Source organism: Monocercomonoides exilis (genome assembly GCF_001643675.1).
Source record: "Monocercomonoides exilis strain PA203 chromosome Unknown scaffold16-1735695, whole genome shotgun sequence".
NCBI lineage: Eukaryota > Preaxostyla > Oxymonadida > Polymastigidae > Monocercomonoides > Monocercomonoides exilis.
In genome coordinates, this window is record NW_027150561.1 from 1,617,749 (window position 1) to 1,642,850 (window position 25,102).

At 34.0% G+C, this 25,102-nt stretch overlaps 5 protein-coding genes across 5 annotated transcripts; 1 reads left to right on the forward strand and 4 right to left on the reverse strand.

Annotated features, from left to right (window-relative positions):
* Positions 1 to 871: 871 nt before the first annotated feature.
* On the reverse strand, positions 872 to 5,434 carry MONOS_12067 (uncharacterized protein; the record flags this gene model as incomplete). The annotated part of the gene is made up of 8 exons (XM_067864653.1): positions 872 to 2,350; positions 2,540 to 3,253; positions 3,483 to 3,639; positions 3,770 to 4,684; positions 4,856 to 4,899; positions 4,978 to 5,082; positions 5,177 to 5,268; positions 5,320 to 5,434. The coding sequence occupies 8 exons, from the start codon at positions 5,432 to 5,434 to the stop codon at positions 965 to 967; spliced, it is 3,528 nt and encodes a 1,175-aa protein (XP_067729758.1). The 3' UTR covers positions 872 to 964.
* Positions 5,435 to 6,744: 1,310 nt separating this feature from the next.
* Positions 6,745 to 16,307, reverse strand: MONOS_12068fu12775fu16514 (putative TLD). The gene is made up of 5 exons (XM_067864654.1): positions 9,406 to 16,307; positions 8,137 to 8,860; positions 7,494 to 7,786; positions 7,198 to 7,334; positions 6,745 to 7,120 (listed from the first exon to the last, which is right to left on the reverse strand). Exons 1-5 carry the CDS (start codon positions 16,221 to 16,223, stop codon positions 7,083 to 7,085), a joined length of 8,010 nt encoding a protein of 2,669 aa, XP_067729759.1. The 5' UTR covers positions 16,224 to 16,307; the 3' UTR covers positions 6,745 to 7,082.
* Positions 16,257 to 17,049, reverse strand: MONOS_12776 (uncharacterized protein). The gene is made up of 4 exons (XM_067865420.1): positions 16,951 to 17,049; positions 16,772 to 16,893; positions 16,639 to 16,698; positions 16,257 to 16,568 (listed from the first exon to the last, which is right to left on the reverse strand). Exons 1-4 carry the CDS (start codon positions 17,021 to 17,023, stop codon positions 16,527 to 16,529), a joined length of 297 nt encoding a protein of 98 aa, XP_067729760.1. The 5' UTR covers positions 17,024 to 17,049; the 3' UTR covers positions 16,257 to 16,526.
* Positions 17,050 to 18,874: 1,825 nt separating this feature from the next.
* On the reverse strand, positions 18,875 to 19,912 carry MONOS_12777 (uncharacterized protein; the record flags this gene model as incomplete). Its single annotated transcript, XM_067865421.1, has 1 exon — positions 18,875 to 19,912. One exon carries the CDS (start codon positions 19,910 to 19,912, stop codon positions 18,875 to 18,877), a length of 1,038 nt encoding a protein of 345 aa, XP_067729761.1.
* A 1,974-nt stretch (positions 19,913 to 21,886) lies between these two features.
* Positions 21,887 to 23,062, forward strand: MONOS_12778 (uncharacterized protein; the record flags this gene model as incomplete). The annotated part of the gene is made up of 1 exon (XM_067865422.1): positions 21,887 to 23,062. One exon carries the CDS (start codon positions 21,887 to 21,889, stop codon positions 23,060 to 23,062), a length of 1,176 nt encoding a protein of 391 aa, XP_067729762.1.
* Between the last annotated feature and the right edge of the window lie 2,040 nt (positions 23,063 to 25,102).

A 25,102-nucleotide genomic window follows, 5' to 3' on the forward strand; every position in this document is an offset into this window, starting at 1 on the left:
TGAAACTACTTGTTATAATGCGAGAGAATGAGAAAAATTGTAACGAATCGAAAAGGCTATTGAATTACATTTTTTGAAAAGCTTTATTCTTGTATTTTCGATAAAGATCTCAAAAACAAATTTATTTTTTAATTGAAAAGTTTTCATATAAAAGTTGCTTATAAATGTGGGTGATAATTTTTGAAATCATATTTTTTCATTCAAAAATTTCGACAAGAAAATTTCACTTGGGTGATTCTTTTTGAAAAGTCGCAAATGTTTAATTTTCAAACAAATCACAAATTTCATGTTTTGCTCAAATTTTTGTTGGCATAGACCAAACTTCACTTATATATAATCTATTTCTGGATAATGCTATTTCAGACATTCTTGAGGAGATTTGTGAGCTGAAACAGAAATTTGAGCAAAATATGGAATTTTTGATTTATTTGAAAATTAAACATTTGCGACTTTTCAAAAAGAATTACCCACTTGACTATTCACAATAGAATAGTGTAATGTTAAAAGGCTTCTGATACATACTTTTTTCTTTATTTCAACTTTAACATTTGTTTTTGAAATGGTTTAAATGAAATTTGTTATTAAAATACAAAATCTATATACAATGACAAATAACCTTTGAAAAACCAACACCCCGAAAAAAGTTATGATTTCGAAAATAATCACCCATATTTGAATTAAAACGAACTGAAAATCAAAAGAAATTGTGAAAACATTGGAAATATGACATCAATGCAAATTAAATGAAAACTAACTTTTCAATATAATTCACAACCTTCGAATATTAATAATAAAAATAATTTTTGAAAGCAAATATCTCTTCATCATTCTCAATTACAATCCAAGAAATGAGCAATCGAAGCAAATTTATTTTTATTGTTTTTATCTTGATTAAACGTAAAAAAGATCAAAAGCATAAAATTGTGAAAAGAAGGAAAACCGTTTCTTGCTCATTTACGCTTCATCACAACTTTGTTACTATTTCCCAAAGCTTTGATAAAGAACAAAGAACAAAATGAAGATTGTGAGATCTCTGATCAGAAATAGCAGAAAGAAAAGAAGGAAACTCTTTTTCATCAAGCCAAGAGCAGATAGGCAGGCTTGGCAGCTCCTCAAGCTCCAACGAAGCTGCGGCTTTACTGAGAAATGGATTGGCCAATCGTGAATGCGAACCAGAAGTTACAGAAGAATTGACAACAGATTGATATAACAACGAATTTTCAGATGCCATAGAGAAAGCAGATTGAATAAGAGGCAAAGCAGAATGCTGCTGTTTCAAAGACTCAGAACTCAAATTCATGCCGCTTTCTCCAACCTCACAATTTTGTCTCGCAGAAAACGAAATCTGCGCAGGAAAAGAAGATGACGAAGAAGTGTACGCAAAGTTGCATGTGGATGTTGTAAAAGGTGGGATAACTTGAGGTAAAGGAGTCGATTGAGAAGCTCGTAAGTTCGGAACAGCTCTTTCTGGGTTCGTTTTGGTTTTGTTTACGAATTCTGAATAATCTTGATTTTGAACAGCATTTGTGAAATCCATTCCCTCATCCTTTTTTACATTATCAATATCAATATCATCATCAAATTCCAAGCAACCATCATCTTCTTTATCCATTTCTCCTTCAACATCCAATGAGTCAAAATGCATTTTTTGCTGATCGTTGCATATTAACTCAAAATAATTTGTTTCTGTTGCACTTGCCTTCTTTATGGCATTTGAGTTTCTTTCTCTGATCCTTTTCGCTTTCGATGCAATCAATGAATATTTCAGGAGTTTTTCAATCGCGCTGCAAATCAGATACAATTTTTCTTCATCTTTTAAAACAAAGTATTTTTTCAAAAGAGCACAAAAATCATCCACAAGAGCCTTTCCAATGAGCAAAGACCCACAGGAGAAGTGAGAATTTGCAAAGTTTTTCGCAGAAGGTGACAAAGTGTCAGAGATGTTGACTGCAGAAATGGGTGAAGAAGACGAAGAAGATGGTGACGAAGAAGAAGAAGATGATGATGATGAAAAAGGAGAAAGAGCCAAAGGAAGAGGCGAGTCTACCCTGTTCATAGTCATAAGTGGAAAAGGAGCAGGCGAAGATGGGGCAGTTGAAAATGATTGATACCCTTGAGCAGAATCAAAGTGGGGAAGAAGCAGCGTGGTTGGGGTAGCAACGGGGGTGACAGGTAGAGAGGAGAGCAAAGAAGGAGTGAAATCCCTATTTGGTGTTAATTGAGGTGAGATTGTGTTGCATGCTTGTGCTTCGAATGAATTGGGAATATGAGGCGTTTGCTGGCTTGACTGCTGAGGTGAGTATTTTTGTTGAATCATTCGAAATGAAGAGAAAGAAGGACCGAGAATGGGCTGCATAGCAAATAGAGAAGAGAAAATGAAAAACATTTGTTGAACAAACAAAATACATTTTTTTTTTTTTGAAAAGATAAAAATGTCAAAAATATTTAAAAATATTATCTATAAAAATGATCAAAGCTATTTCTCAAAATTCGAATTAAAGCTTAAATAAAAAATGTGAGAAAGCCAAACTCCACATACAAATAAATGAGATTTCTCACTTTCCTCCTGTGCACATTTTTGATTAACAGCTGAAGAAAGCATCTTTCCAACCTCAAACGGAGGAGCAGCAAGCAGCGTTGTTATTGTCCTCAGCAGCTCCACTATTAGAATCTGTCTGCTTCGTTGTAATCCGATTGAATCCACTGAACTTAAACAAGAATTTTTTTTGTTTGAATTTGGTTTTGTTTTGCGTGTAGAATTCGAAGAATTTGATGCTAATGCTTCATTTGGCTTTAGCATGCTATTTAATTGCCCATTTTCTTCCCTTTCATCAATCGTGCTGTAATTGCTTTCATTTTCAGCGAATGGATGTGTGCTAAGATCTCCTTCTTTTCCATCATCATCACCATCATCATCGTCGCATTCATCATTATCATCATCGCCTTCTTCTTCTTCTCTATCATCTTGTAAGTCAAACTGCAAATATGATCTGTCAATTCTATCTTCTCCTTCATTAACTTCATTCTCCTCCTTGTTGTCGTCCAAGCAGCAAGTCCTCTCTTCATCACATGTTTGCTCACATCCATCATTTTCTTGTTTCCATTCATCCCTTTCTCCTCTAATTGCATCATCAAAAGACATTTCATCAAAGGAATGGAGCAACTGTGCGATTCTTCCTGGAATTTCTGTTCTGATCACTGATTTGGCATTGTCTGAAGAAGAAGATGCAATGTTGTTGAATGTCATGCAAAGCTTTTATTTTAAAAAAAGATTGAAGAAAACAAAACAGTTATTGACATAAATAAGTAAATAAATAAAAATTTTATAATCCAAATATAAAAATGATAAAATATAATTAAAAAAATGTTGAAACTATGGGGAAAAAAATTACATATTGTTAACAGAAAAAAATTTTTTTCTTCATATTCAAAAAAAAAAAAAAAAAAAAACAATGTTCACATAAACACATAGAAAAGCACACTAAAGAAAGGATAGTTGGAGAAGACGAGCTGGAGAAAAGAGATGTCAGCGAAGAAAAGCAATTGGAGTTGGACAGCACATTAATTGAAGCACCTTCACATTTGGATAGTTCGAACAGAAGAGATACACAAGGCTTAACAACAGAAAAAGGCTGATTCCTTGAAAAAACATAAAGAACATTTTTCAATAAAATTATAAATTAAATATATATACATATTGAGGAAGAACGGAAAAAATTGATGGGGGAAAAAAAATAAGAATAAGAATAATATTAGTGAATCATCAAACTCTAATAAACCAGCCACAGTTTCGACAGCATCCTTGACAAGATTCGCAAAGCTATCGCTTCCTTTCATTGTAGCTGAAATTGCATTGTTCTGAGAAAAGACTGAAGCCATCCCACGGCAGCAGTATGAAAGAGAGGATGAAAGAGACAATGAGGAAGGGATGGCCATTGAAATGTTAGAATTATGAAGAGAAGAAGAAGAAGAAGAAGAAGAAGATAAAGAAGAAGAAGAATGAGGAGGAGGAGAAGAAGATGATGATGATGAAATGAAAGAGGAAGAAAGAGGTGATGTTGATGAGAGTGGAGAATGTGAACGTAAAGGAGAAGTGAATGAAATGGCTGGTGAAGTGAAATGAGATGGCATTTGAACAAACGAATTATGCATTTTTTGCACATTTGTGTCGAAAATGATGCTGTTTGCTTCTTCGACATTGGCTTTTCCAGCACTTTTTTGATTGAACTTTGATGAAGATTGAATCTTTTGTAGGTTATTTAGAGATTTTATTGAAAACAGAAAGATGGGAAGAGAAGAAGCAGAAACTGAGAAAGATGAAGGAGGGGCCACGAGACAAGAAAGCGAAAATAGCAAAGCCGAAGTGAGTGAATTGAAAGTGAAAGAGGCAGAAGAATGAAGAGGATACGAAAAGGAGGAGAGGAACGAATAGCACGAATCCAGCTGTGTTTCTGATAGACTTGATGAAATTGATGGGTTTTGAAAGGAAGTTGGAAGAATGGCATTTTGACGTGAAGGAAACAATGAGGAATGAATTTGAGATGGCAGTATGGCAGATGAACTGGCAATAAGTGACTGAATGTCAGATGGTTGGAGTTCAGACAGAAACCGAAAAATCAAATGGGAAATGCTTCCATCAGCTATAAGCGCCTCTTTGCATGCTTTGGATTTCAAGCTGATGTAACTAAACAACAATTATGACAAAAAAAAAAAAAAAAAAAGAGAGAGAGAGAGAGAGAGAAAGAGAGAAAGAGAGAGAAAGAGAAAGAAAATAGGAATAAAAAAAATTCAGGGAAGATAAAAAAATTTTGTAATTTGGAAAAAATAAAGGAGAAGCAATGGATGATATTCAAACCCAATCAGATTTAATGCGCAAGTTGCAATTTCATTTGATGGAGACTAATAAAAATAAATTCAAAGGTAGAAAAATAAGAAATAATTTTTAAAAATAAAAAATAAAATAAAATAATTTCGAACAGATATCAGCGAAGAAATGGTCCGGCAGCCATTGATTCGTGCGACAGAATCGCAAAATCTTGTGTCCATCTCAAATATTAGTTTTAGGCAACCAAGAGCATGAAGCTAAATATAATTTATTGAAAAATATATAAAATGTTTGAAAAAATAATGAATAGATTTTGATAGAAATTACTTGGTAACGATGTTAGAAACAAACCTGCATGGCTTTCGCAGAAGTTGGATAAAGTTGATTAATCAGACATGGAATACAACCATGATCAACAGCTAATTGAACATAAGGCAAATAATCTTCAAATATAATATGAAAATACTAAAACAATAAAAAAATGTTTATCAAACAAGTTAACAAAATGCATCGAAGAGAATCGCAAGAATCTGCAATAGTGGATGGGATGCAGGAATTCATTCCATCAATATATCTTTGAAGATTTTCCACCTTAACAAAATTAAACATTTTTAGTCGGTTATGTGCAAAAAATTTATTCAAATGAAATCGAAATTTTAATATGATTTGCTAGCATAAGAGGAAATAATCAAAAACCATTTCAACTATTCGAGGATCAGTTGCAGAAATATATGCGTTTTTTGTTTTGAGCCTCTTCGACGACAAAAAGTCGGTTCTTTTTGTCCTTCTTAAGTATTCGAATTGCTGATTGCTATTCTTCCTTATATCAGTGTTATCAATTTCTGTGAAATTTTTCAACGAAAGGAAAATTATAAACAATAACAAAGTATTGGTGCAACTCGCAAAACCTCCTTCTAATGTTTTAAATCTTTTTTCTTCACGATAGTCTCTTCTCCATTCAAACATTCCACAAAATATAAACAAAATATTTAATTATACTTCATATGATCAATCTATTTTGATGAAAACATTTGTAACGAAAAAATGAATAACGAAACATATAATAACAAATAAAACGAAGAAAATATATCAGAACTCGGAAATTTCCAAGAATTCCTATTTCATGACAATTCAACACTTATAAAAATTTTTAACAAGAAACAAAATTTATCAAAATTCATCTTTCGTATTGACCTTTGTCTGCTTGAGCAGGTTTGAATGTCAACCTTCGCTTCTTTGCATAAATTGCAACAATGAAAATCATAACAGCAGCAGCAAAAAAGTTTTTTAATGATTGGAGTCTTGATAATGGACTTTCAATATAACGTCTTACAGCACCAGTTATTTTTACAGAATCCAAAGTTTTCACTTTTGGATCATTTTTCCATCGATTTGCGATGCATTTAGGATTCCATTGACATTCTGAATGGAGTTGAAAGATTCCTTGTTCAGATGGAAAAGAAAGAACAGAGTCTTTGAGTGAATTTTGTTGAATAGCGGACTGAAGTGCAACATGACTTGTTAGGTAAGTATTCTGTGAATTATTTGTGCAAAGTCTTGAATCTAAAATAACACCCTGATTATACTTTTCTCGTATATAATTTTTAAATCCCTTATTTATTGCATTTGTATACTCTTCAAGCCATTTTCCCATGATTGTGCTGTTTTGCGGTGCAATTAGAAAATCATTTTCCAGATATAGATTTCCTTTTCCGTGAGACGAAAATGCAAACAGTTGGGAATTAGATCGCTGAATTTCTGAATGCATTCTATTCGCAAACGAAGAATCTTTGAAGTAAATAGTTGTATCTGTCCAAATACCTCCATAATGTTTTAAAAGATAGATTCTGTAAAAATCAGCTTTGTGCTGTGGACAGAGTTTGTGAAAATGATTTGGAAGTGATGTAAAGTTCACATAAAATTTGATATTTTTATTATTGAGAAATATTATTGGCATATCTCTAAAAATTTCAATATTTCTATCGATAAATGGTTTGACGACTTCAGAAACTTTTCCACCCCAATACATCCAAACATGTCGAGGATATTGTTGATTCGATAATGAACATGTCACAAATAAATTCAATAAAACAATAATTATCATTGAAAAATCGAACAAAATAGAATTTTTCGATCTGCAACCATCAAAAGATAATAATTTCTCAAAATTTCAAAAATAGAATGATGTTTGCATTATAAAGTCACAGTTTCACAAAAACATTCAAATAAATAACAAAATATATTTCATCAAAAAAACTCAAAAGCGGCCAATTGGTGGTGATGATGATCTATATTCTAATAATTTCATTCAAAAATTAGAATTGGCATTTTTTTAATTTAAAAAGAGAAAGAGATGGGAAAAAGTTTCAAACCTTTATCAAAGGACCAAATCTCAAAAGAGCGTATACTAAAATCGGGTTTTGAAGAGAGGACAGGAGAATTGAAAGTTGAGCAAAAAGCAGACGTTCCTTCAGAAAGCGAAGGAAGAATTCTAATTGCTATTCCATTTCTTTAAAAGAGAGAGAGAAAGAGAAAGAGAAAGAAATGAATAAATTAAGAAGAAATGAATAAATACATACATACATAAATAAATAAATAAAATAAAATAAAATAAAAAATAAAATAAAATATTATTTTCTCATTTTTTTCACCATAATATTTATCACACCCTCCTCCAACAGAAATTCCGTCTCTGCACAAAATATAAAACGTGTTCAGCCGAGTTGAGGAATATTTAGTGATTTTCGGCTGATTTGAAGAACCAGATATATCAGAAGAGGAAGAAAAAGAAGAAGAAGAAGAAGAAGAGGAGGAGGAGGAGGAAGAAGAAGAAGAAGAAGAAGCAATAGAAGAAGAAGAAGAAGAAGGAAGAGGATCAGAAAGAGCAAACACAAAAGTCTCAGAAGTACCGTAGTATCTGGGGTGAGGGGTGAGCGGATGAGATAAGAATGCTCCGAATATCTGGAAGAGAATTAATGGGGGAAAAAATAAAATTAATAAAAGAAAAAATATTGAAAATAAATTTATGAATAAATAAATAAATAAATATTGTTTTTATTATTTTTCATTTCTTAATTCATCTCTTCTTCGCTTTCACCACATAAATATAAAAGCCTCAATATTTATATAAAAGCATATAAAATTCTCACACAGACTCTCACATTAATACTCATTCATTCATTCACACATATATATATATATATATTCTCACAATTCATTCATTCATTCATTCATTCTTATCAAATTCACATTCTCATTCTCACTCACATTTCACATTTCATCTTTCACATATCACATTTTTTATTCCACACCTTCTTCCTCTCGTCTTTTATCAGCATCAGCACAGGTCCTTTTGTTCTTGTCTGTTTTGCCTCTAACGTTGTCAAAGACGTCCCGTGAATGTTTGTGTCAAAGAGAAGCTCGAATTCTCTTGTTCTGTATTTGAAAGGGATGATGGAGAAGAGTAAAGAAGAAAGAAGAGGAGATGAAAGAAGAGGAGAAGAGGAAGAAGAAGAGGAGGAGGAAAAGGAAGAGGAAGAGGAAGAAAGAGAAGAAGGAGAAATGTGAAGAAGGGAAGGGCGGAGGTAGTTGAGGCGAGGGGGAGGAGGAGGGGAAGAAGAGGAAGAGGAAGAGGAAGAAGAAGAAGAAGAATGAAAAATGGAAGAAGAAGGAAAAGAAGAAGAAGAAGAAGATGATGATGATGATGATATTGATGAGAAAGGAGGGGTAAGATGAGCAGGAGGTATAGAAAGAGATGAATCAGAAGAAGAATGAGCAGAAGAAGAAGCAGAAATGGAAGCAAAAGAAGAAGAAGAAAGAGGAGGAGGAGAAGAAGAAGAAGAAAATGAAGTAAAAGAAGAAAGAGGAGGAGGGGGAGGAGAAGGAGGAGAATAAAAAGAAGGAGAAAGAGGTTGGTTTTGAAAGTTTTGTGAGTCAGAAGAAGGAGCAGAGTAATCTGAGGAAACAGAACTGATGATGCTGCTTGTGATTTCAGAGGGGAGAAACTCATCCAAATCAGATAGAGTGATCATGGGCCTGTGAAAAGGAAGGAAGGAAGGAAGGAAGGAAGGAAGGAAGGAAGGAAGGAAGGAAGGAAGAGAGAGAGAGAGAGAGAGAGAAAGAGAGAGAGAGAGAGAGATAAAGAGAGAAAGAGAGAGAGAGAGAGAGAGAGAGAGAGAGATAAAGAGAGAAAGAGAGAGAAAGAGAGAAAGAGAGAGAGAAAGAGAGAGAGAGATAAAGAGAGAAAGAGAGAGAGAAGAGGGATAATGGAGAGAGGGAATATATAGATAGATAGAGATAGGTTGATAGATAAAATGGAGAAAATAAAAAAAAATAATAATAATGTTAATAATAAGAAAGAAAGAAAGTGATTAAGCAAGAAATAGAGAAGAAAGAGGAAGAAAGAAAAATTATGTGGAAAAAAAAAAGCAAACACATTCGATCACAAATCACAAAAGCAAAAAAAAGAAAAATAAATAAATAAATTTCTTGAATCCACAAAATCCTTCATATAATCTTCGGTTTCTTTCTTTTTCTTTATCTTTTTCTTTCTTCTTTCTTCTCTTTCCTCCTCATCACACCTCAATCCAGAGTATGTCTTCTGATAATTCGTCCCTCCAGAAGATATCAATTGTTCCAACTGCTTCATCTTCACCCATTGTTTGTCTTTCCTTTGCTCTTCCAATCTTTTTCTCTCTTCTTTCTCTTCCTTCCCTTCTCCTTCTCCTTCTTCTTGTTTCTCTTCACTTTCTTGTTCACTTTGACTAAAACCAAACAGCTTCTTCTGCTTTTGCTTCTTCTTCCTCATCTCCCTCTCCTTCTTCTTCCTCTTCCTTTCTTCTTCTTTCTCCTTCTCTTTCTCTTCTTTCCTCTTCTTCTCCTTTTCGATTTCTATTTGTATTTCTTCATCATCCACTGTCACAAATCCAATATCCAAATAATCATCACTCGAACTGGTTGATAAAATATCGCTTTCGTTCTCTTCTTCTTCCTCTTCTTCTTCTTCTCTTTCTTCTTCTTCTTCTCTTTCTTCCTCTTCCTCCTCTTCATCGTCATCATCTTCTTCTTCTTCCTTCCCTTCCTCAGGTTTATCTGCAAAATCAAACTTTCCTTCTGTATATACTCCACTTTCACTTCTTCCTCTTCCTCTTCCTCTTCCTCTTTCTCTTCTTCCCTTTCTTTCTTTTCCTCTTCCTCTTCCCTTCTTTCTTCCTCCTCTTCCTCCTTCTCTTCCTCCTCTTCTTCTCCTTCTTCTCTCTTCTTCCCCCTGTGAACGCAAAGAACAAGCCAAACTTTTTAATTCATTCTTCATCACCTTCAACGTGTCACTCGAAAGAGAAAGAGAAGAATCCGATGGAGAATACGAAGAAGACAATGAAGATGTTGAAATATCTTCATTGCCATCATCATCATCATCAAAATCTTCTTCTTCTTCTTCTTCTTCTTCTTCTCTCTTTCTCTCTTTCTCTCTTCTTTTTCTTCCTCTTTCTCCTCTTTCTCTTTCTCTTTCTTTCTCTTCTTCTTCTTCTCCCTCTTCTTCTCTTTCTCCTCTTTCTCCTCTTCTCCTTTCTGAAATCTCTTCTTCTTCAATCACAAACTCATTCGCTAACTCTTCAAAATCAAACATTGATAATATTTCTTCGCTTTTCATTTTGATTTTATCTTTTTTGTCTTTCTCCTTCTCTTCTTCTTTCTCTTTCTCTTTCTCATTTTCTTCTTTCTCTTTCTCTTTCTCTTCTTCTTTCTCTTTCTCTTTCTCTTTCTCTTTCTCTTTCTCATTTTCTTCTTTCTCATTTTCTTCTTTCTCTTCTTCTTCTTCTTCTTCTTCTTCTTCTTCCAACACAATCTGCAGCTCCTTCTCCAACTTCTTTACTTTCTCCTCTTCTTCTTCCATTTCCTTCAAAACTTCTTCAAATTTCCCTTCTGAAATCATCTTTCTCTGCCTCCTCTTCTTCTCCCACTCAATTTCTTCGTTCATTTCCTTCCTTTTTTGCATTTCTTCTTTCTTCTTCATCCTCTTCAGCATCTTCTTCCTCTTCTGCCTCATGTACTCTTCATATGAGTTGCTATTTTCCCAATCTTCTTCTTCTTCTTCTTCTTCTTCTTCTTCTTCTTCTTCTCTTCTTCTTCTTCTTCTCCTTCTCTTTCCTTCTTCTCCTTCTCCTTCTCCTCTTTCTCCTTCCTCTCCTTCTTCTTCTCCTTCTCCTTCCATTTTCTTCCTCCTCCTCTTCTTCTTCTCTTTCTCTTTCTCTTTCTCTTTCTCCTCCTCCTCCTCCATCCTCAATGCCTCTTCCTTCTTCCTCCATTTCCTCATCTTTCTTCTTCTTTCTCTTTCTCTTCTTCTCTCTTCTGCTCCTTCTTCTTCTGCTTTTTGAAGCAAAATTTTCGATTTTTGTATGTTTTCTTGGATATTTTTGAGAAGAAGAAGGGAAGAAGAAGAAGGAACAAGAAGTTGGATGGAGATGAGGGTGAAGAAAGAGGAGGAGGAGGAGGAGGAAGAAGAAGAGGAAGAAGAAGAAAGAGAAGAAGAGGAAGAAGAAAATTGAGATTTCAATGAATTGTCATGTGATTGTCCTGATAAATTGCTAGTTTTGAATGAATTTGCAAGAGGATTAAGAGAAAAATGATGATGATTCAATAAAATTTCTTCTTTGCTTGAAGAAGAGGAGGAAGAAGAGGAGGAAGAAGAGGAGGAAGAGGAGGAAGAGGAGGAAGAGGAAGAAGGGAAAGAAGAGGAGGAGGAAGAGGAAGAGGAAAGAGAAGAAGAAGAAGAAAGAGAAGAAGAAGAAGAAGAACAATTATCAACGCATTTACAAGTTTTATTATTATTCCGTTTAATTTCTTTTCCTTCTTCATTGAACAACTTGTGAATTTTCAAATTTGTTTGAAAAGGAGAAAGTTGCTTAGAAATGGCTGAATAAAAAGGGGAAGCTTTGCCTGGGACGATGAGGAAGAGAGTGAGAAGAGAGGCAGAAGAAGAAGGAAAAGAGGAGGAAGAAGAAGAAGAGGGAGAAGAAGAAAAAGAATGAAATCTTTGAGAAGAAGAAGAAGAGAAAGAAGAGGAGGAAGAGGGAGAAGAAGAAGAGAAAGGAAGAGAACGAGAAAGAGGAAAAGAAGACAAATGTGTTTGCTTGTTTTTAGTTTCTTTTGAGTTGTTTGTGGAACGAGGAAGAGGAGGAGTTGGAGGAAGATGATTAGAATGAGAAGAAGAAGAGGAGGAGGAGGAAGAAGAAGAAGAAGAAGAAGAAAGAGGAAGAGGAAGAGGAAGAGAAGAAGATGAAGAAGAAGGAGGAGGAAGAGAAGAGGAAGGTGATGAATGCATCGGAGAAATAGAAGACGGAGAAATAGAAGAAGAAGAAGATGATGATGATGATGATGATGAAACATTAATAGGAGTTTTAGAGAGATTAGAAGAAATGTCTAAGGAAAGAGAATATCTTGGATTGGGTGGGAAGACAAAGGAAGAAGAAGGAGGAGAAGAGGAAGAAGAGGAAGAAGAAGAGGAAGAGGAGGAGGGGGAGGAAGTAGAAGAAGAAGAAGAAAAGGAGTGAAATCTTTGAGAAGAAAGAGAAGAAGAGGAAAAAGAGGAAAAAGAGGAAGAAAGAGAAGAAGAAGAAATTCTTTCCAATTCGTCTAATGAAATGGCAGAATGAGAAGAAAGAGCAACAGAATGAATTAGACTTGTTGGGTAGCAGATGGAGAAGGGAGGGAAAGAAGAGGAAGAGAAGGAGGAAGAGGAAGAAGAAGAAGAAGAAGAAGATTTCGGAGAAATAGAAGACGGAGAATTAAAAGAAGAAGAAGAGAAAGAGGAAGAAGAAGAAGAAGAAGAAGAAGAAGAAGAAGAAGAAGAAGAAGAAGAGAAAGAAGTTACATTTCCTTTTTCTTGTTCTTCTTTTGCTTTGTTTTGGATGTCAGCAAATGGGTTGAAAAAGGAAAAAGAAGGAAAAACGGAAGAAAACTGAGAAGATGAGAGCTCAAAGAGAAGAGGGTTTATTCGAAAGAAGCAGGAAGAAAGGAGGAAGTGCTGAGAAAGAGGAGGAAACGAGAAAGAGGAAGAGGAAGAGGAAGAAAAAGGAGAAGAAGGAAAGGAAGAAGAAGAATTGTTTTCTGTTGTTTCTTCTTCCACTTTATTTGTTTCTTTATCTTCATCTCTTTTCTCTTTCTCTTTCTCTTTCTCTTTCTCTTTCTCTTTCTCTTTCTCTTTCTCTTTCTCTTTCTCTTTCTCTTTCTTCATCTTCATCTTTTGGATGTTTCTTTCTTCAATCTCAAATTCTTCCCCATCAATTTCATAATCATCTTCTTTTCTTCTAACAAACACACATCGTTCTCTTCTTTCTCTCAATTTCTTCTTCTTTTCTTTGTTTTTCTTCTCTTTTTCTTCCTTCCTCTCTTTTTCTTCCTCTTCCTCCATCTTCTTCTTCTCTGCTCTTCGTTCATTTCGCATTGTTTTATACTCGTTCATTGTCTTTTTCCCTTCCTTCACCAATTTCAGCATTTCCTCTTTCTTCTTGCCCCATTCTTGCTTCTTCTTTATTTTCTCTCTCATTTTCCTTCTTTCTTTCATTTTCTGGTAAAATTTCTCTTTCTTTCTTGTCAACATCTTGTTCACAATGGAATGTGCGAACGAATTTATCAGCTTTTTGGAAGGAGAAGAGGTGGAAATGAAGGAAGGGAAGGAGAAAGAGGAAGAAGAAGAAGAAGAAGAAAGAGAAGAAGAAGAAAGAGAAGAAGAAGAAGAAAGAGAAGAAGAAGAAGAAGAAAGAGGAAGAGGAATATGAGAAGAAAAAGAATAAGACGATAATGATGAAGGAGAGGAAGAGGAAGAAGAAGAAGAAGAAGAAGAAGAAGGAAAAGAAGAAAAAGGAAGAGATTTTCGTCTTGGGTGTTTCGATTTCTGAGAAAGAGGCAAAGAAACAGTGGCAGAAGAAGCAGCAGAATCGAAAGGAGAAGCAATATTTTGAAGGAGAAGAAGAGAAGGAGAAGGAGAAGAGGAAGAAGAGGAAGAAGAGGAAGAGGAAGAAGAGGATGAAGAAGGAGGAGAAATTGAATGAGAATGAACGAAGGAAGGGAAAAGAGAAGGAGAAGGAGAAGAAAAAGAAGGAGAAGAAAATAAAGAAGAAGAAGGAAATGAAGAAGAAGAAGAAGAAGAAGCAGTAGAGAAAGAGGAAAGAAGAGAAAGAGAACGTTCTTTTAAGTTGGAGACGAAGAGTGGGTGAGAGACAAGAAGATAAGAGGAGGAGAGGAAGGGAGAAGGAGAAGGAGAAGAGGAAGAGGAAGAGGAAGAAGAAAGAGAAGAAGAAGAGGAGGAGGAGGAAGAAGAAGAAGAATTAATCAGTTCTGTATTCTTTCTTTTCTTCTCTCTTTTTCTTTGAGAAGAATGTTTTGAAGAAGAGGAAGAAGAAGAAGAAGAAGAAGAAGAAGAAGAAGAGGAAGAAGAAGAGAAAAAAGTGTCAACAGATTTTGAACGACTAAGTTTTGAAGAAGAGCCGCGAGAAGAAAGAAGATGTGAAAGTTTTATTTGAAATTTTTCTTTTCTCTTTCTTTCTTTCTCTTCTTTCTTCTTCTTCTTCCTTTCTTCTTCTTCCTTCTTCTTCGCTATTCTTTCGCTTCTTTTCCTTTCTTTCACTTCTTTCTCCTTTTGCTGTGAGCTTTTTCCGATCGATTTTGACTCAACTTTCACATCGTCTTCATCCACAAACATTAGCCCGTTATCTAATTGTTCTTCTTCTTCCTCTTCTTCCTCTTCTTTTATTTCTTCTTCTTCTTTTTCTTTTTCTTCTTCCTCTTCTCTTTCTTTCTTCTTCTCTTTCTCTTTCTCTTTCTCTTTCTCTTCTTTCCCTTTTAACACAAAACTTTTCACCCCCAAAAATGCATTCGAAAATATGCTGTTTTTTCTGACTTTCGTTTTATTGTCATCATCTTTTTCTCTTTTTCTATTCTTTTCTTCTTCCTCTCCTCTTTCTTCTTTTATAACTTCCTCCTCTTCTTCCTCCTCCTCTTCAATTTCTTCATCCTCTTCCTCTTCTTCTTCTTCCTCCTCCTCCTCCTCACTCATCCACCCCCATCCTTCTTCCTCCTCCTCTTCCTCTTCCTCTTCTTCACCACAACCCTCGTTTGCACTCTCCCATCCACAGCTTTTACTTCTCCTTCTCTTCATATTCTCTTTCTCTTTCTCCTTCTCCTTCTCCTTCTCCTTCTTCCTCTTCCCCCTCATTTCTTCTCCTTCCCTTCTTCCTTTCTCTCTCTGCCCCTTCGGACAAATCCTCCAAAGCTCCCAAATTTTGCTTTCTTCTTTCTTTTCCTCGTGTTTTTCGCTCAGCGCTCGGAAATTTGGATGAATGGACATTTTCAATGAAGAGGAAAGAGGGGGAGATGAAGAAGAGCCACGACGTTGTGTGGATTTAGCAGAAGGAAGGAAAGAAGAAGAAGAAGATGATGATGATGATGATGATGATGATGATGAAGCAATAGAAGAAGAAGAAGAATTATAAGAATAAGAAGAATAAGAAGCATCCTGTCTAATTCGTGCAGAGTTTGCATCCTTCCCCGCGTAAACAAGCTCAAACAGCCTGAAGAAGCGCTGGATGGTTTTCGTCGATTCTTCGGTCTCTGCTCTCTGCACAGGCATCGCCCACTCGTGTGAGTAGTGCTGCTGCCCTTGCCCTGCAGACGCCACGCCAGACGCCATCACAAACGGCTGGAAGACTCCAATCTTTGCGGCGGCTCGGCTTTGCTCCTCGTCTGCAAGTAATATGACAGGGCTGCTGTGGGTGCGGCTGCGCTTTTCCAGTTTTCGCTCGGCTCGTCTTAGCAACTTTCTTGTTGTTCGCTTCCTCCTTCTCCAGATTGAAAGCACTTTTTTTTGAACAAGTTTTTCCCAAATGTGTGTTTGATTTTCGTCGATTTGCTTTCTTCCCCCCCGAACAATCCAAAATAAAAAATCAAGAAGAAATGAAGAAGCAAGCGATAGAGAAGCTTGTAATTTCAATTTTTTACGAGCTTGAAGAGTGTTTTCTTTTCGATAAATTGTTTGATTTCGATTAATTAATGTTTCTTTTGTTAAACGCTCACGATTATATGTCGTTTTTTCTTCCATTTGCAAACAATTTGCATTATCATGCAAATCAATAAGTTCTTGTTTCTTCTTTTGAGGGCTTCCAATTAAGCCTTCATCAATTTCTATAAAGTCAAAAATTTCATCATCATTTTCTTCTTGAAATGGCATTTTTGGCAGGCTATCTTTTCGTTCCATCTCTTTTCGCGCTTTTATTTTGTCGTATAGGCATTTTTCTTTAAGCTTACGACTTTCTTTAATTTCATTATTTTTGTGAATAATATAAAAACATGCAAATTGGTACATGTTCCTTTTGAACGACGTAAGTCCAATTTGATTGTTCATTTCAACTGTTCAAATAAAAATAGATGAGATCAATAAACTGAATTCTTATGAAGCTTTTCTTTAATAACCAAATAAAACAAAAAAAGATAGATCTTAACCATCATGAAGATAATTGATAACAAATTTATAACTAACTATTTTGAAAACTAAATCGCATTATTCAAATGCAACTGAAATAAAAATGTGAAGCACTGATATAGTAATATGAAATTACCTCAAAAATATGTGAAATGAAAGATAAATATTAATTTTCCGAAATAACTGTTTTCAAAAACTATTTTCGCATATTTTCGAAAGTGCAGCTTACTGACTTGATCTGCATTCCTTCAAATTCTTCACAAGATGCTGGGTAAAAATTGTGATGTAAACATTAAAAAAAGATCAATATAAGAAAAGATAACAAGGCAATATAAACCAAAATGCGATAATTCAAGTGTGCATTTGAATCTTTTAATTTCAAGTTTTCCTCTGTAACCTAAAATATATCAATTATTTGTTGATAGTACAGAAAAAATGCGATTTTTTTTCTATAGATAAAAATTGAGAACCTTTGCAAGCTTTTCTTCCATTTCAAGATGTTTTCTCCTGTCTTGATACATCGTACTTCTTAAAATACGCAATTCTTTAAGGATATTCAATTTATACTGACGAAGAGCTTCAGTATCATCTCCTTTAAAATTTTAGTAATAAATCTTATTCTTTCCGGAAAAAATGGAATTGAAAATACCTTGCATCGATTCTATTTGATCTACCCTTGAAGATAAACTGTCGATTCGTGATTCTATTTCTGAGATTGACATCAACCTTTCAGATAAAACTTTTGATCAAAACGTATTATAAGTTTTTGTTGAAATATTTTCGATTTTTGAATATATAATTATAAAAATTTTTTATTGACCGACTGTTGTATAACTTTTAATAGTCTAAGCAATTTGAAATAAATATTAGCATGTATTTTAATGTTTTTTTTTTATTGTTTCAAAAATCTGCTGTTCAATTAATTCACATATTCTTCAAGCTCGTGTGAAAAAAAGGGAGCAAAAGGAACTTAATTTGAGAGTGCGTTCATCTTCCTACCATTCATTCTGTGTCGTGGATATTGAATCAAATCAAGAAGGATGTTTGTTTGTTTTTAAAATTATTGAAGAAAAGCTTTCATCGAATGTGGAATAAAGCATCGACACTGACTTGAACAGTTGTTTAGAAAGTTTTTCATTATTTTTTGAAAATATATAGAATTAAAATGGTCTTATATTTGCAGAAATGAGAAGGATTGAACTTGCTTTCAAAAGAAATGGAAAAAATTAATTTATGAAAGCAGGAATAACATTTCATTATTTCATGGATCTTCAACCTGGATGAAGAGTGACGAGCATTTTTGAGATGGCTATTCATTTTTTGATTGTTATCTCACTCAAACAGCTGAGAAGTGGGAAAAATGGAAAAAATTGCTGAATAATGCATCTTTGGCTGAATCGACTGGAAGCATTGCGGAAATTCTTGTACTGAAGATTTCCATATATGAACATAACTTCTGATTGAGCACAAGTTGAAGTGAACAATTTCAATTGCTGACGTTTTTGTCATGAAACTTTCCACATGTGTTTCCTTCAAAACCGTCAATGTTGGTCAAGCATCTTTTTTTCCGAATATTGTGTTGATAAAAGCGACTTCTCATTTTACTCGATTTCATGTAAAGATGCACCAACAAACCAAGGCAATTCACCCCGTTTTCTGCTTATCTTTTGCCTGTGTTGACAACTGCAACCTTTTTCGTCCTTTATTTCGAGTTCGCATTCTGACTTCTTTGGAAAATGGAATGAGCAAAAAAATTGGTGTATTCAATGAAAGATTATTAAATCTGATCATCAGTCGATAAGATATTTTTATAGGATGTGCTTTGAGTGGATTCCTGCATGAATATAGCCTCAATATGATGAGTTTAACGATCGAAAATCGAAATCTTTCGGAAATGTTGAACGAAGAAGTGCAAACAACAGAATTTGCAACCAAACAATCTAAAACAAATGAAGACTCTTAACCGGAAAATAATCAGATGTGTCCTCTTCTTTTTCAAAAAATGAAATGTCACATGATTTATAAAATCTTCGCAACAAATCAATCGCCTATTATGGAAATTTTCTCTTCAACAATTTGATATTTCTCTTCCTTTCTTCTCATTTCCATCGCCTTCAAGGAATGGGCATGAATCACAAACAGAATCTTGATCTCTCTGAACACAAAATTGAACATATTTTAAATTCTAAATTTTTGATAAAAAATTTAGTATTTAATGAAAATGGAAATACTAAAGAACGACGAAAAGCAAATGAAGATTCTTAGAAAAAAATATAACAAGAATTTCAAAAAGTCAATTCTTCTTTCACCTGATTCATCTTTTTCTCCAGATCATTCAGTATTGGAATTGGGCCAACCATTCCTTTTGACTGAAAGATAAGGAACTTCGAAAGGAAATGGAAAAAAAGAGCACCTGGGGTTGAGAGGCTTCAATCGACCTGACAATCACGAAGTGAAAGCATCAAATTCTTGTGATTCACAATCATCTCTTTTAGGTTAGTGTTTTTATTGGCACCATTTTTTTATTGGCACCAAATTTTTGAAGTGATAAAATTCAAAAAATACAGACTCAATTAGCAAAAATAAACAAAACTTTGGTCAAATAATCTTCGAATTTTTCTTTTTCCTGAACTTTGATCTGCAGAATTTTCTTCTTCGATATTTTCCAAATCATCATGCAAAATTCTTCGATAAACTCTTTTCATCTTTGACTTTAATGGAAGAGTATCTTCAATGTTTTCTGTTTCTTCTTCGGCTTCGGAACATTTCGCACTTGTTCGAATAAAGATATCTTCTTCCCACTTTTCTAAGAAATCCTCATTTGTGAGCAGTTTTCCGTAAAAATCAAAACGATTTGAATAAGTGGGCAAAGGAAATGAAGAGTGTTTGGGTAATTTACGTAAAACTGGTCCTGACGATCTGAACAAAACACCACTTGCATCAAATGCATTCTTAATTACTGATGGTGCGAATGCAGAGTGAAGAGCTTGAGGAAGGATGTCCGCCAAAGCCCTTCTGTTGGAAGAAGCTGTTGAAGATTGAGGTATTTCTATTGATGAATTTAAAACAGATTTAAGAACAGCAAAAACACCTCTATCGAGAGGTCGTGAAATATGTGTTGTGTGAGGAACAAATGTGATGACATCCACATTCGATTCCATATATTTTCTCCAAATAATAGGGTTTGCACGAGAGCTGTGCGAATCAACGAAAAGCAAACATCTCTCTTCAGTCAATTTCATCCTTTTCTTTCTTTCTAATATTTCTGGAAGAAGAACACGCAAAGAGAATCGTTCGAATAAAGAAAAGTTCATCCAGCCGTTCGTATTGCACCACACATCAAGCGAAGGAGATAGAAAAGGAGTCAAATCTTCCGGAACATTTAAACTTGGCCAAAGAACAATTGAGGGCAAAGAAAATCCATCTGAGGCAACAGCAGCCACAAGCGTCGCATTTCGAACTCTCGAAGGTGCTAGACAACAGGCTGATGGAGACTCCGAGGATGTCGCAACAAGTTGTTGGAAATTATCAGATAATCTTAGAGATGATTCATCAACATTAAAGATTAGCTCCCTTCGGTATTTGAACTTTGAATGCAAATCATCAAGCATTTCATACCAAGGTTTCAAAACGTCTTGACAAGATGCTGCAAGACGTTTTGAATCCAAAATTTTTGTCTTTTGTAATTTCAATTCTGGTTGATTTCGCAAGAAGGAATAAGTTGCGGATTTTGAAATTTCTTTTTTTGGTAAAGCATCAACTGGAATCTCTGAATCTTCATCTTCTATCGCATTTTCAATCTAAATAGAATCAAATAAATTGAAAAAAAAAATATTTGGCAAACTAATTCTTTTGTTTTCTTCACTGTCAGGTTTGTTCCACACTTTGCTTCAATTTTAATTACGTCTGTGACAATTTCCTTTTTTACCTTGCGCAGCAATGACGGTCTTCCAACTTTGGCAACATCCCTGTCACTTTTTACAGCCTTAACTGCATGGATGAGTGTTTTTTTGAAAATTCACCGAAGTTGATTGCATCCACAAGCCTGGCTTTTCCGTCAATCAGAATTCGCGCCATTCTCTCGAGTCTATTTTCATAAATGCGATAGTCAATCGACGCCATTTCTGCTTGCATTTTTCTTTTTCCTTCTTCAGCTTTTTTTTTGATCATAAAAAAACCAATCAATTTTTTGGGTAATGATCAAAAAAAAAGTCCATTTTAAGCAGCCAAAAGACATTTCAAGTTTTGATATAGGTAGTATTTGCTTTAATATATTTTTGTTTATTCAATTTGTTTTTAAAAAGAATTTGTCATGTTTTTTTCATACGATAATTTCACTAACGAATATAACTGTTGCCCCGAAATCAAATAAGCACATCTGTTCATCCGATGATGATAAAAACAATTGTTTGTGCAAATGATCTTTGTTTCTTATTGAAAATTATATCTTTCACAAAGAAATAGAAAAAAGGTGCCAATTAAAAAAAAGGTTCCAATAAAAACACAAACCTACCAACATTTGCTTGTCAAGTTATGATTTTTATTCTTTTTATGCTCTCTGATATCAGATGGAATTTGGATGAAAAACCAGAAAAGAAGTGAAATGAAGCAAGATAACTGAAGATAACAAAGGAATGGATGGTGGAGAAGCTGAATGAAAAATGTTTACTGATTTTTTTCATGAACCTCTTGAAAAGACGAATCATTTGAGGAATAAAAGATGAAAATGAAAAATAGAAAAAAAAAGTTATCTTTTTTTGCAGCTTCGTTTCACTTTTAATAAGTTAAAGGAAAAGAAAAGAATTTTGAAAAAAACTTTAAATGACTGTTTTCTTTTGATTTTGCGAAATGATCAAAGAAGAAAATGAAAATTTTGAGTTTAAAAGCACAATTAATATCATTTCATTAAATATTCACTAAATAATATGAAATATTCAACGTTAATTCACTGCTATATCTGATAATATAATTAATTTTTCCATAAAAGCTAACAATAACATCTTCATATCCTTCTTCTTCCATCTTCTCAATTGCTTTTTTTTCCAAGACTTTTACATCCTCATCTCTTCTATCGCTCAGTTTTTCCTCTTTCTTCGTTATTTCTTTGCCTTTTTGCATTTTCCTCAAAATGTCATCTCCAAAATGAAATCTGCCAGAAATGGAGTCAAATGAATATCATTTCTTTGTGGCATAAGAACATAGAGATAAAAACAGATGTGATATAGAATATCCAAAACACAATTGAAATACAAAACAATTAAAAATTTCATGAAAACTTTCAAGAAAAACAAACATTCAACAGGCATTCGTTGCTGCTGCATTCTATTTGGGGATGCCATTTATCCATCTTCAACTGATCTTGTTTCTCTGAAGAACAAAAGTGAATCTCAGTCAAGTGGAAATGAAAAACTTGCTGAAAGTGGATAAGGATCAAATCCGCCTTGGGCTCTTATTATCGCAGTAATATTTGTTGTTCTTATTGTTTCAATTATTGTCACCGTTCGATAAAGAAAACAAAAAAGACGAACAAAGATCTGAGAGAGATTGTGAATGATAACATCAAAAAGGATCCGAAGGCGTTTGAGATGGTGACGATGGAGATGTCGCCTGAGGAACAGTGGAGGAGAGCAGAGAGGGACGCTGAGAAGAAGAATGATGAGAGGATAAAGAAGAGAGTGTATGAGAAAAACTTGGGCCATTCAGAGTCATCAGAGCATTTGTTGAGTGAGAGTGGATCGACTGAATATATATTGGGAAGAGATTCAGACAAGATTCCAGAATGGGCACTGGAGAAAGATGATGAAGAGGAAATTCGAAAGCGAACACCATCGCCATCGATTTCATCCACTTCAACAACAGACACTTCAGACACAGATTCAACATTTGTTCGAGGAGAGGATCTGTGCCCCACCACCTCATCCATGTCGAATCTGGTGGATGCGATGGCCTGTTCATCTCCTCACGAAAAGCTCATTGTGGATCTGAGGGATTCGCTGTTCATGCTGTTGCATGGGTTGAATAAGACAAAGGAGATGGCAATTGGGAGTTTGAAGGAGAGGGAGCAGACAGCTGCCCAGATCTTGTTCTGGGTAGCCAATCTTGCGCTCCATTCATTTGACGAAATGGAAAATGAGCTTTCCTCTTTGGCCAATCTCAGTCCCCACATTGTGCTGTTCTCAGAACACGTGGTCATCTGCATTGCCCTCCACTCCGACTGCTCGTCAGACTCTGACACTTCATCTGTCTCTTCAGCCTCCACCATTGCCACATCTTCCTCTGATGTTTCTGTGAAGAGCGAGAGATTCACAAAATCACCACCTCCTTCATCTGCCTTTGAGGATGAGGATGACAACAGAAAAGAGTGCATGAGGTGGAAGGCGCCTGAGCTGCTGATCAACAAGAAGATGGGAGCAACAAAGGAATCAGTTGCCTTCTCGATTGGGATGATGTTGTGGGAGTGTCTGACGCTGAATATTCCGTTTGGGGAGTATGAGGCAGAGGTTGCTGGACAGAAGATAGCCAATGGAGAAAGACCAAATTTGGAGATGGTCAATTCGTCGTCTTTGGCTGAAATTATCCCATCATGTGTTTCAGAAGACATCTCAAAACGAGTTGAACTCACCGTTCTCAAGAGAGAGTTCATCCAGCGGTTTCCAAAAGATGCTGTGATATTCACTGTTTCTGATGCAGTTGATGTTGATGAAGACACAAACATCTCAGACAGCAAGCAAGAGCCCACAGTGAGATTTGAAGTGCATTGAAAAGCCATTGAAAAGTCAAAATGTTCAAAAAAAAGATTGATCAAAGTTGTTCAATTCATTAACGTGATCATTAATTTCAGTTCATTCGGAACAAGAATGATTTGTGCAAATAACAATCTTTTCACAAAGGAAATTTTCTCATTTGCTTTTTCTTTTAACAAATGTGAGACTGAAAGAATTTCATAACATACATATATATGTGGGTAATTATTTTTGAATCCATATTTACTCTCTCAAAAATTTCGGTTTGAGTTTTCATTTTGAATGTGGATAAATGAACAATGAAAAGTTTTTCCTCCTTTTAAAGATTATTTTATCTCGAATAATTTCTCACGCATTGATTATAGAAACAATTATCTTTTTTTTTCTTTTTGAATGAAATTTTCCTCATTATTGAAACAAAACGTCAAAAGAATCAACACTCCGAAAAAAGTTATGATTTCAAAAATAATTACCCATGTTTTAAGAATTTTGTGATTTTGCATACAACTTTGAGAAAACTGTTATTTATTGAATTTTTAAGTTCATGCATATCACAGAATCTCAAAACTGGAATGTTTTTATAAATAGCACTTATTTGTTGCCTCATTCATTAAATAAAAAGCTGAACAAAAAAGGAGTGAATCATTTTTGGTTCTTGTTAAATGATTATTGTGGAATGATTTGTATTGATTTCATGGTATTCAGAGAAATAAAAACTCATTATACTTTTTTCAGTTACTCTTTTCATTCTATCATTAAACTGTGTATGTTTATCTTCAACTCATTGTTGATGTTTGAAAAGCTAATCTTCTGAATGACTATAAAGAATTTCAACTCAGGAAAGCGAAATTGAAGCTCTTAACTCATCCAATGAATTTTTCTTAAAGGGATATCTCTTGTACATTTTTTATCATTTATCCAACATCATGTCTCATTTTTTTGTTTCAAATATGAACTGAAAAAAAAAAACTTTATGCAGTTAAAATCGGATTTAAATATATCTTGTTTTGGGCTTCTTTTTTCAACTCCATCCGATTGTGATCACAAAAAATATCGCATTTCACAGAAAATATATGAATATGGGTTATTCTTTTTGAAAAGTCGCAAATGTTTTATTTTTTAAAGAAATCAAAATTTTCATATTTTGCTCCAATTTTTGTTTCTTCTCAAAAATCTTCTTTGGAATGTCTGAAATTGCATTATTCAGAAATAGATTCCGTATTAGTGAAGTTTTGTATATGTTTTCAAAAATATGAACAAAATATGAATTTTTTGATTTTCAAAAATATTAAACATTTGTGACTTTTCAAAAAGAATAACTTATATGGGACAAAATATTTGACTTCAGGCATTTTCATTGACTTTTTGAGATAATAAAACACAAATAAAATGAATCCATTTTTTGACATTCGTTAAATGTTGGAAAACTTTATGTTTTGTTATCAACGATGCCTGTTTTCTGAAATGAAAATCAAATTTATTTTGAAATCCAGTTAAGTTTAAAATGTTATGAGTGAAGCAATTTTTCTATGCCTTGTGCAAAAAAAGCATGAAAGTCCATATTTTCCCCCATGTATCTTTATTTTTGGGCTATTTTTTCTTTTTTTGAAGATTCTTCATAAAAACGAATTTTGCACTTTTGCAAACGATTTTTTTTCAATAAAAACGAATAACACACATATTCAAACATAATTTTTTTATCATAAAATAAAATTTTGTGATCAAAATTTTAATTTTTCATTAAAAATGTCATCCATTGTCATTTAATTGGATAATATGTTTTTGAGCATGTGATTATATACGATAAGAAAAGAATAAAAAATGGAAAAAAGTGTTCGTGAACAGAAAAACGTCACTTTTCAACGAAAAATATTTCTTTTGATTCTATGATTTTTGATTTGGTCTGTTTGTTTATTTGGGTGTTTATTTTTGAAATAATAACTTTTTTCGTTGTGTTGATTATTTGAATGTTTTTCATCAATTTTTTAAAAGAATTTTCTTCAAAATGTGAAGCGCATGACAATTAACACTAATGAAAAAGTTTGACTTGAATAAATG

Excerpts from the sequence above, each read along its gene's own strand:
- MONOS_12776 (XM_067865420.1), bottom strand. The coding sequence starts at position 17,023 with ATGTCAATCTCAGAAATAGAATCACGAATCGACAGTTTATCTTCAAGG. Across the intron at positions 16,894-16,950 it reads TCAAATAGAATCGATGCAAG|GAGATGATACTGAAGCTCTT; the intron begins GTATTTTCAATT and ends AAAATTTTAAAG. Across the intron at positions 16,569-16,638 it reads ACTTGAATTATCGCATTTTG|CATCTTGTGAAGAATTTGAA; the intron begins GTTTATATTGCC and ends ATTTTTACCCAG.
- MONOS_12068fu12775fu16514 (XM_067864654.1), bottom strand. The coding sequence starts at position 16,223 with ATGAACAATCAAATTGGACTTACGTCGTTCAAAAGGAACATGTACCAA. Across the intron at positions 8,861-9,405 it reads AAGACATACTCTGGATTGAG|GCCCATGATCACTCTATCTG; the intron begins GTGTGATGAGGA and ends TCCTTTTCACAG. Across the intron at positions 7,335-7,493 it reads GGAATTTCTGTTGGAGGAGG|AAATGGAATAGCAATTAGAA; the intron begins GTGTGATAAATA and ends TCTCTTTTAAAG.